Below are 10,791 nucleotides of genomic sequence, written 5' to 3'. Positions count from 1 at the left end.
CACAACGCCCGGCCATTTTTTGGTTGCAGCCATCATTGTTGTTTGGCGAGTCCGGGCTGGGGATTCGAACCCGCCACCTTAGGTGCACGTGGCTGGCGCCCTAGCCGCCTGAGCCACAGGCGCCGAGCCTATAAAATCCCTTCTAATAGAACTCAAGGTCATGCTGGCCATTTGGGTGATACTAACCATACTAGTTATAATAGCATCTGGTAGTGTTTATTAAATAGCTTTATGGTAGTATCTGGCACTGGTATTACAGAAATAGACTATAATAATCATAATAATACTAATTTCTTTTCCTTCTTCTTTTTTTTTTTTTTGAGACAGAGCCTCAAGCTGTCACCCTAGGCAGAGTGTCATGGCATCACAGCTCACAGCAACCTCCAACTCCTGGGCTTAAGCAATTCTCTTGCCTCAGCCTCCCAAGTAGCTGGGACTACAGGTACCTACCACAATGCCCAGCTATTTTTTGGCTATAGTTGTCATTGTTGTTTTGGCAGGCCTGGGCTGGATTCGAACCCGCCAGCTCTGGTGTATGTGGCTGGCGCTTTAGCCACTTGAGCTACAGGTACCAAGCCTATAATACTAATTTCAACAAGAGTTCACCAAGTTTCATCTGAGCATTCAAAATGAATCATTTCAGTGGACCCTTCAAACCCCACGTCTCCCTACACACACTTATTATCCCCATTTTACAGACGAGGAGACCGAGGCTCAGACAGGATGGATAACTTCCTCAAGGACACAGAGCTGAAATTCAAACCTGGGTAGCCCAACTGCAGAAGCATTCCTACCAACTCCCTCTTATGCAGCTGAAATGAATGTCCCTGTGGGTCCCCCTCACTGGTCCCATTGTGACGTGCTGCATCTTATTCCTACATTCTTCCTCCCATGGTTATGCCTGGTGCTTTCTCTACTTGCTGGGCTCCCCATTCCAGACTTTTGAAGCTGCTGTGGCCTCTGCCCCCAAAGCTTTTGAATTTTTAGAGCTCTCAGGTTTTAGCTCAAACGTCATCCCCTCAGGAGCCACATGTCCCTCCACATCCCTTGACCTGCCTTCCCAACTGTATGGACCTACCCCTGCAACAACAGTGAAGTCATTGGCACTATCATGAGCACCACCGGGTCACAACCTGCTCTCTCTTGTTCAGCACTGTCTCCCCTACTCCAGCATAGGGCCTTAAACAGTGGGTGCTTAATAACCACTAATGGGTATTGCTGGACTCCTCAAGGCTGGGAGGGGGCAAGCTAAGGCCTACTGAGGACCAATGAATTAGTGTCAGTGAAACCAATCCTTAGGTTTCAGGTAACTGGAGGGATCACATTGGATCCTCAGGCCAATGGTAGTAAATGGAGAGCTGCCAGCCAGCCCACATGGCAGATGAGAAATGGGGACTCAGGCAAACAGAAGCCACACTGCAATGTGTTGTTTGTGCTTCTGTGTTAGGAATGATTCTGAGGCTCAGTGGGAGTGAAAACTGTGATTGACTAGAGAAGTCTGCATGAAAGTGTATCTGCAGATATCTAGAAACCTCAGGCTGCTGCACACTGGGCACTTCATACACCAAACGCTCCCCACCAACTCTACAGAAAAGGGGATTTCCCTCATTTTACAAGTAAATCCAGGCTCAGAAAGGGACAGTGACCTACATAAGGGCACCTAGCAATAGCTTCAGGGATGGCTCAGGGCAAATCTGACTGATCTGTTTTGTATTATTATTTTTTTTAGAGACAGTCTCACTTTGTTGCCCTCGGTAGAGTGCTGTATTGTCACAGCTCACAGCAACCTCCAACTCCTGGGGCTTAGGTGATTCTTTTGCCTCATCTTCCCGAGCTGGAACTATAGGTGCCCGCCACAATGCCTGGCTATTTTTTTTCTTGCAGTTTGGCTGGGGCCAGGTTTGAACCCACCACCCTGGGTATGTGGGGCCGGTACCCTACTCACTGAGCCACAGGCGCAGCCCTATTTTTTTTTTTTTTTTAAAGAAGACTGGCTCGGCGCCCGTAGCACAGTGGTTACAGCACCAACCACATACACTGAGGCTGGTGGGTTTGAACCCAGCCCAGGCCAGCTAAGTAACAATGAGAACTGCAACAGAAAAATAGCTGGGCGTTGTGGCAGGTGCCTGTAGCCAGCTACTTGTGAGGCTGAGGCAAGATAATTGCTTAAGCCCAAGAGTTTCAGGTTGCTATGAACTGTAATGCCATGGCACTCTACCCAGGGGAACATAGTGAGACTGTCTCAAAAAAAAAAAAGAGTCTTACTCTGTCATCCTAAGTGCTATGGCATCATCATAGCTCACAGCAGCCTCAAACTCTTGGACTCAAGTAATCCTCTTGCCTCAGCCTCCCAAGTAGCTGAGACTATAGGCTCCTGCCATTATGCCCAGCTAGTTTTTCTATTTTTGGTAGAGACAGAGTCTTGCTCTTGCTCAGGCTGGTCTTGAACTGTTGAGCTTTGGCCTTGGCCTCCCAGAGTGCTAGGATTACAGGGTGAGCCACTGCACTTGGTCTGTATTATATTTTTGTGTGTCTGCAGGGCTTGTGTTGAGTCTAAAGCTCAAAGGGAAAAGACCACTGGGACCAATTAGTAATGTTTGCCATGATGCTACAACAATTGATTAGGAGGCAGAGTGCTCAATTAATGATGTCTGGCTCAGGTGAACAGGAAAAACAATGATCAATTAATAATATCTGCCATGACCACAGGACTGGGAAATAGTACTTGATTTGTAATGTTTATCTTGGTATGGAATGGATATACAGATTGACCAGATTAGCAATGTCTGCCCACCACCTGCATGAGGTGGGGAAAATGGTGGTCTATTCTATCAGCAGAGCACTGGTAGATGAGAAGCTCTCTTACATGCCAACCTTGAGCTGTACCATCCTGGTTACCCAGAAAGAGGAAAAGGTATCCTCTACAAGGTCATGTAGTCAGGCTGATGCTGAGTTGGGATCAAGCCCCAGATCCCACAAAGCCCCTTACCTTTCTTGATCTTAGGGGCTGGGGTGATAGAGCTGCCATTGGTGCTGGCAGCCAGGCCCAGGGAGGACACAGGCAGCTTGGGTGAGGAGAGCATGCCATGTGCCCCACCAGGTGAGTAGGCAAACAGGGAGCCTCCGAAGCTCTGGCGCCGGCCCTCTCTCCGGTTGCTGTCTATGGCTGCCTGGAGCTCATTGGGGTTGCTGAGACCCCGCTTCTCACACTCGTAGGGGTACAGGTACTTCATGTATCTGTGGGCAGAAGTGAAGGGACAGGATGGCACCTGGGCTGCCTCCATGGCTACCCATGGCCCTCTAAATAAAGTAAAACTCTCACTATGGCACCACCATTCACAGCTCCTGCCCCAGACTTGCTCAGTAACTCCCAGAACTGCTCGGCTTCTGCCCACACTGTTACCTCTGTATTAATGCTGTTCCTCGTGACTACTTAGGCTGACCCTTTAATACTAGATCATGTAATCTCAGTGTCTGATGATCCTCATACCCCTGCCCAGTGTTCTGGGGCCTCAGGCTCATGGTGTGGCCAGGTGCCCTCTGTGGCCACCCCAGCTGCCCACTTCCAGCCTCCTTGGTCCTTCTACTGTAGGCCCTTTGCACTGGCTGGTGGCCCTGCTCAGAACACCCTCCGCCCAGCCTCAGCAGAGCCACTCACTGGGTGCGCAGAGTGAAGGCAGCGCTGGTGATGGATGTGGGCAAGTTGAGGCCCTTGGTGATCTCACGCCACAGCTTCTTGTTGATGACCTCTACAAGGCCTCCCTTCTCTGTCACCAGGACATACAGCATGAATAGGTCAAGGACCTGCTTGGCCATGATGGGGATACGGTTCACAGGCGTCCCTGTGGAAGAGTGTGTGTGAGGGTGAGGCTGGGACACTGTTGCTGTGTATTTGGGGTTTGACAGCAGCAGACACCAAATTTGTGGTCAGCATGGTAGACACTGGAGCTGGGTGGACACTGGCATGAGCCCATCTCAGGCACTGCACCTACTCCATGCCAGGAGCATTCCTCTGTTGTGACAACCATAAATGTCTCTAGTCATCACTAGTGTCCCCAGAAGAAGCATTGCCCAGGGTGAGAACTGCTGCTCAACAGAGCACTAAGATGGCAGCTCTACCTCAGTTTCTCTATCAGTAAGCTGTGTAGATCTTATAGCACGGGGAGGCAGTCCGTAGAGAAGAGGAAATACTGTGGGCCAACCTGAGGATGCTTGGGCCTTTTATTATTCCTTGTGCATGTCATCAACCCCAACAGCTAACCAAAACAACTCTGCAGGCTTCCCAGAGAGGCCTGTTTCCTCCAGGTTCCCAGAGCTTTTGCAGTCATGGGCAGGGGTTGGGTAGGGCTTAGTTAACTCAATTTGTAGTTTAGGGAATGAAAGGGGGTGGGATATACCAGGGAGGGGAGGGTGGTGGGTTAGTCTGGGAAGGGGAGAAGTGAGCTAACTCAGGAGGAGAAGGTGTGGGGCTAGCCCGGGAAGGGGAAGGTGTGGGCTAGCCCAGGAGAAGAGGATGGTGAGCTAACTTATATCTCTCCAACTTCATCTCCCTGAAGCCTGCTGCAGCACACCTCCCTCAAAGCCCTGTCTCCCTCTAGCCTTTCACACGCTGACCCCTTGTAGAGAAGCCTCCAGCCTTAAGATGCCAGCTCAGTCTTGCCTGGTGCCATCCTGGCCCAAGGGAGGGCAAGCATCCACTAAAACCCCTTTCCTGGATGTGAAATTTTGCACTTATGAAGTTGTCTGTGGCCTCCATCCCCTTATAAGGGGTCTTTAGCACCCAGCCTGGCATACAGTATGTGCTAAAGAATCAATAGTAAAAACAGATGAGCTCTCATCCCAAGTCAGAGCTTCTGACCACTAGGCTCCTTCAGAGATGGTGAAACTGATGCTCCAATTTTGGGTGAGGGGCCACCGGCCTATTTTGTGGGACGCCCAACCCTTGACATTCCAGAACTACCTTCTGCCATACTTGGTTACTTCCAGGCCCTTCCTAAGTTGGAAAACCCCAAATGAAATGAGGAGACCTGGAGGGTGGAGGAAAACAGACCTTAGACACTCCACCCTACCCCAAATCCCATTATTTCAACCAGAGAGAAAGAGAAGCCACACCAGGTCTCAGGTGTACAAACAGGCCTGAAAATGCCCAGAACCTTCTTCCCTTCCCCACCCAGGATACCAGCATAGGCCCTTCCCCACCCAGGATACCAGCACAGGCCTCAGTGTTGGGAAAAGTACAAGGAAATCTGCTCTGGGCTCTCGTTCTGTGGCTGGCAGGAGAAGGATTTTTTTTCTTTTTTTGGCTGGGGCTGGGTTTGAACCCGCCACCTCCAGCATGTGGGGCCAGCACCCTACTCCTTTGAGCCACAGGTGCTGCCCAATTTTTTTTTTTTTTAGAGACAGTCTCACTTTATCCTCCTCAGTAGAGTGCTGTAGCATCACATCTCACAGCAACCTCCAACTCCTGGGCTTAGGCGATTCTCCTGCCTCAGCCTCCCAAGTAGCTGGGACTACAGGCACCTGCCACGATGTCTGGCTATTTTTTGCTGCAGTCTGGCTGGGGCTGGGTTCGAACCTGTCACCCTTGGCATATGGGGCTGGTGCCCTACCCACTGAGCCACGGGTGCCGCCCTAGGAGGAGGATGTTTATGAAAGGAGCTGGGAGCACTATGGAAGGCCTAGCCCAGTGTCCCTGATAAGGAAGAATGAGGAGGTCATCACTGGAACAGCGGAGTCAGGTAGTCGCTGCCACAGCAGAGAGGAAGCACTAATAGGATCCTTCCTTGTTCTCTGCCCTTAGAGAAATTTAGTTCAAAGGTTTTACTTAAAGACACAGGAAAAAAAAACTACTTTCCCTCTTACTAGAGTAGAGAAGGTACTCATGGAACATAGAAGGTGGTATTTAGGGTGAAGTGGGAGGGAGGTATGGTAGACTCTTAGCCTCAGTAGTCCTTGATTACAGAGGAGGAGAGTTCAGGAAGGCAGCAGAGAAGAGGGGTCCTTGAGGCTGGGTTTTGAGGGATGTATAGGAGTTTGTCAATGTCTGCCCTCCAGGAATGCAGGGGCAGGGCTGGACTGAGGCAACTGGGCCCCTAGCCTTACCTGTACTTACCCAGGGCCTCCTGAAGTGCCCCCAGGACACCAGGTCCCATGCTGGGTACTGAGGACCCAGCAAAACAGGTTGGTTCTGGGCCTGGGAGCTCAGTGGAACCAAAGGGTGCACAGGTGTGGACAAGGTGATAAAGCAAGTGGGCGAAGATCTCTGCAGCCTCATAAGGGACCACAGGCCCCAGCCAGGGCTGGGCTTGGAGGATAACACAGGAGGCCCCTGTGGGGACTGGCATGGGAGAGGTTAATTCAGGCCCCTGAGCAGTGGGTGTCTGGAGAGGGGGGCTCCCCTCACCTCCCTCCCTTCCCATGGCAGGGCTGGGGCCTATGTTTACAGAAGCCAAAGGAGAAGCTGCTTGGACAAAGCACGCAGCTGGGCGGCCCCTGAGAGGGCCCAGCAAGGGGATGGGGGGGACGTCACCCTCTGCTCCACCCCTTCCTGGTTCTGTAGGCTACAAGGTCTCGCTCCTGCTCCAGGCCTCAGGTTCCTTCCCTGAAAAGGGGGACTACAACTGCACATCCCCCTAGATTACCCAGGGGTTGGAGCAGGTGCTCCTGGGACCCTGTGTGGCTAAGGAAGACTTGGGGGACCTGAGGGGGGCTCTTACGGCAAGTCCTATTACGGCAGTGTCTACCATGCTACGGCTAGTCCTATCAGCGCCAAGCTTTTTTCTGAGCCTGGCTTATCCTAAGACTTCAGTGTCTGGACCTCAATTTTCTTTTTTCTTTTTTCTTTTTTTTTGAGACAGAGCCTCAAGCTATCCCCCTGGGCAGAGTAGTATGGCACCACATCTCACAGCAACCTCCAACTCTTGGGCTCAAGTGAGTCTCCTGCCTCAGCCTCCCAAGTAGCTGGGACCACAGGTGCTCGCCATAACGCCTGGCTATTTCTTTTTGGTTGCACCGTCATTGTTGTTTGGCGGCCCGGGCTGGATTCGAACCCGCCACCTTAGGTGTATGTGACTGGCGCCTTAGCCACTTGAGCCACAGGCGCCGAGCCTGGACCTCAATTTTCGTACCTGGCTGCTGCCCAGACCTCCCCTCAGTCTGGTCCTCTGGCCACAGACATGGGATACTTCCTTAGGGGGAAGGGGGCTGTGTCCAGGGTCTACCTTGGCAAAGATCTAGGGGATGGCTTGGCTGGTACACTGTTAGTGTTCAAAATACATGCATGATAACCCAGCAGCCCTGCCTTGGCAGGTTCAGGGTGCCTGTTTGCTGCTGAGTTTTGGGGATACTGCCACATGGCAGGGACTGTGTGTAGTTCATCTTACAGATGGGGAAACTGAGGCCTCTGGCGGGAGCGAAAGAGAGGCCAGGACTTAACCTTAAATCTGAGGCCCAGAGAAGGATTCCATCCACCCCCTGCCCTGACCTGGGATCTGACCTATTGCCCAAACACAGAGGCTGGCCTGCTGTGTGTGTGTTGGGGGGGGGGGGTCCAGGTAGCAGATACCCTCTCATTACACCCCAGGTCTCTAGGAGGGAAACTGTCCTGTCAGCTTTGGGCCAAGGGACCCCACAGACTCACAGCTGTGCCTCTCCCATTGAGCCCCTGTAGCAGAGTGTCTGCTGTCCCTGAGACATTTCTGAAGCTCTGCCCAGCTCTGGAGCCTTAAGAAACCTCTAGCCATGGGAAACTGACTGCTGCCCCAACACACCTATGGCCAAAAGGGCCTCTCCTCATTTCTTGTGAACTCTTGATAGGGTAGGGGGGACCTTACCTCGCTTCTGCATGAAGCTGAATAGGTCATCCAGGAATTCTTTCCTTTTGGGGTCCCCATCAAGTTCGTAGAGCTATGGAGACAGAGAAAGGACAGGCTAGCTGGTACCAGAGCTCAGGCATGGGAATTATGTCTCCCTATCCACCAAATGGGGGGCCAGGAGAAGGGGGCTGCTAGCAGGGAAAGGAACAAGAGTTCTAGGGTCCAGGCCCTGCCAAGTGCAGCCCTTCAATGGAATCCAAACTTCACAGAACAGATTCCTTTATTACTATGTAAAAGAATTTGTTCTGTAAAATATAGATTCAGTGGAAAAGCTGCACTCAAGGATCCATAAGCCAGATGTGGCCCCAAGGAGGCATGTTCCTTACCCCTGGAATGTTCCCAGAGACCCAAGACAGAAAGTATGTACAGAGGCCTCCTGGGCCAGCCCAACAAAGTACCACAAACTGGGTGGCTCAAAACAATAGCCAGTTGTCCTTCCATAGTCCTGGAGGCCAGAAGTCTAAGATCCAGGGGTCTGCCAAGCCGTGCTCCTTCTTAGGGTTCCAGGGAGGGTCCTCCCACCTCCTCTCTCAGCTCTGGGGCCCCTAAACATCCATGGCTTATAGTCACATTGATCCAGCCTCTTGACTGTCTCCACATGCTGGCTCCTCTGTGTCTCTGTCTCTCCTGAGGATGCCAGCCTATGTGATTGAAGGCTACCTTGCCCTGTCTCAATCCTGAATTCACTATAGCCATGCATCATTTAATGACAGGGCTGTGTTGTGAGAAATATATCATCAGGCAATTTTGTTGTGGGGACATCACAGAGTGTGCTCAAACAGCCTGGGACAGCAGGATACATGCTGCATTCCCATATTTAACATTGTGGACAGGCAGAACATGAAGGTTCTGTTTATAGATATATTTATGTCTATATATACATCTAAACAAGCCAGGCATAGTGGCTTATGCCTGTAATCATAGCATTCTGGGAGGCCAAGGCTGGTGGATCACCTGAGCTCATGAGTTTGAGACAGCCTGAGCAAGAGAGAGACCCCCATCTCTAAAAATAGCCAAGCAACGTGGTAGGCACCTGTAGTTAGAGCTACTCCAGAGGCTGAGGCAAGAGGATTACTTAAGCCCAGGAGTTTGAGGTTGCTGTCAGCTATGATGCCATGGCAGTTTATTGAAGGAGACAAAATGAAACTCTGTCTCAATAAAAAACAACAACAAAAGAAAAAACGAATAAAAACACATCTAAACATATAGCACATCCTTAAGCAAAATGTTAGTTTAGCACATGGCTATACATCTATTAAGTATCCAGATAAGCTCCCCACTGCATGGGTATCAGGATCAACATGTCTCTTCCAGGGGCTATACTTCACCCCACAGCAGCATCTACCCAAGCTTATGCAGCAAATAATTGCCACAATGGCTCCCAGAGCTGTCCTGAGAGTCTTATACAGGCCATTTGCTCCCAAGGAATGGCTCCATTTGGCAGATGAGGAAACTGAGGCACAGTGGCAGGTGTGAGACCAGAGCCTGACACCATGGGGGACTCTTGGCCCAGGAGTCCATCTGAGCTCTGCACTTGCTGTTCCCACCAACTCCCACCAGGACCTGGGCCTGGGGGTCTCAGTCTCTGCCTCCTGGGGTTATGGTCAGGGAGGAATAAGACCTTAATTCCCCAGGATGACATTAACAGAAGGCCTCTTTCTAGGTGTCCTGTGGTGTGCCCAGCTCAGAAGTTTGGGTGAATGGGCGGGGGCATTCAGCGTGGGGGCTGCCTGCACAGATAATTAGCCAGCAGAGTCCGGTGGGGGAGGGGGTGACAATTTGCTGAGGAGGGGCAGAAACAAATACCAGGCTTTAGAATTAAGCTCTGGGGAATGCACCAGCTAGACAGTGGGGGGCGCTTGAAACCACCAATTAGGTTCAGCTGGGATGATCCAACATTATTGCCCAAGAATAAGACCAATGCCCAGCTCCTGCCATTAGGGACACCCCCGGGTGCTGGGGAGGTGGGTTGATGGCCCAGTCATCATTCAACCACCTGGCCCCTCTCTGGGCCTCAGTTACCCTATCTGTATAATGGAGACAAAGTGAGGGTTTCTGGAAAGGGGCCAGGGTAGCCTGGAGCCTGGACCTCTGCCCTGGGTGGTCGGGGTGGACAGACAATGAGCTGCCAGGCCTTTGTCCCTGCCCCACCCTGGCCAGCACCAGACTGGCCGGCCTGCATTCCTGCACTGATTTATGGTGGCCAGGGAGGCCTATTTCCCCTTCAGCCGCCTGAGGGGCGTGGGGCCTATAGGTAGACCTGGCTGGCTGGGCCCGATGGGTTCAGGTGGGCACACACGTACACACACACACACACACACACTCAGGCACGTGTGCACACATACACATGGTCACACACCAGGCCTTATCTGTCTGACCCCTGCCCCAGGTACCTGCATCTCCAGCCTCTCAAAGATTGTTTCCATCACCCGAGTCCATGGCCTTATAAACTTGCCTGGGAGAAAAAAATTAAAACAAAAAAAACTTGCCTGGGGTTTTGTCTCTTTTGTTCCCAGTGTCTCAAATCTGGCCAAGCACACAGTAGTTGCTTAATAAATCCTTGTTGCATGCCCCTTGATTTTCTTAGCTGCAAAGTGGGCAGCTAAGTACGCTGGGCATAGCGATTCAGAAGGACTTGTGGGAGAATTTCATCACTGGGGATGTCCTTGGTCAACATATCCCCCCAGAAGTTCACATCTACCCAGAATCTCAGAATGAGGTCTCATATAGGAAAAGGCCTTTGCAGATGTCATTAGGTTGAGATGAGGTCACACTGGAATAGGGTGGTGCTAAATTCAAAGGCTAATATCCCTGTAAGAGAAGAAATGAGCTCAGCGCCTGTGGCTCAAGCTGCTAAGGCGCCAGCCACATACACCTGAGCTGGCAGGTTAAATAGCTGGGCATTGTGGCGGGCGCC

At 51.5% G+C, this 10,791-nt stretch overlaps 1 protein-coding gene across 1 annotated transcript in view; it reads right to left on the bottom strand.

Annotated features, from left to right (window-relative positions):
- The window catches only part of ARID3A (AT-rich interaction domain 3A), a 37,374-nt gene that overhangs the window by 4,411 nt on the left and 22,172 nt on the right, over positions 1 to 10,791 (bottom strand). Inside the window, exons 3-5 of the mRNA XM_003788682.3 lie at positions 7,833 to 7,905; positions 3,659 to 3,842; positions 2,990 to 3,237 (exon numbers count right to left, since the gene is read on the bottom strand). Of these exons, the coding sequence (XP_003788730.1) occupies positions 2,990 to 3,237; positions 3,659 to 3,842; positions 7,833 to 7,905 (505 nt within the window). The remainder of the gene's footprint in view (positions 1 to 2,989; positions 3,238 to 3,658; positions 3,843 to 7,832; positions 7,906 to 10,791) is intronic.

This window comes from Otolemur garnettii, unplaced genomic scaffold, assembly GCF_000181295.1.
Source record: "Otolemur garnettii isolate 467f Iridium unplaced genomic scaffold, OtoGar3 scaffold00029, whole genome shotgun sequence".
NCBI classification, from domain to species: domain Eukaryota; kingdom Metazoa; phylum Chordata; class Mammalia; order Primates; family Galagidae; genus Otolemur; species Otolemur garnettii.
Note: the sequence above shows the minus strand (reverse complement) of the source record. Positions and strands in the feature narration are given on the sequence as shown.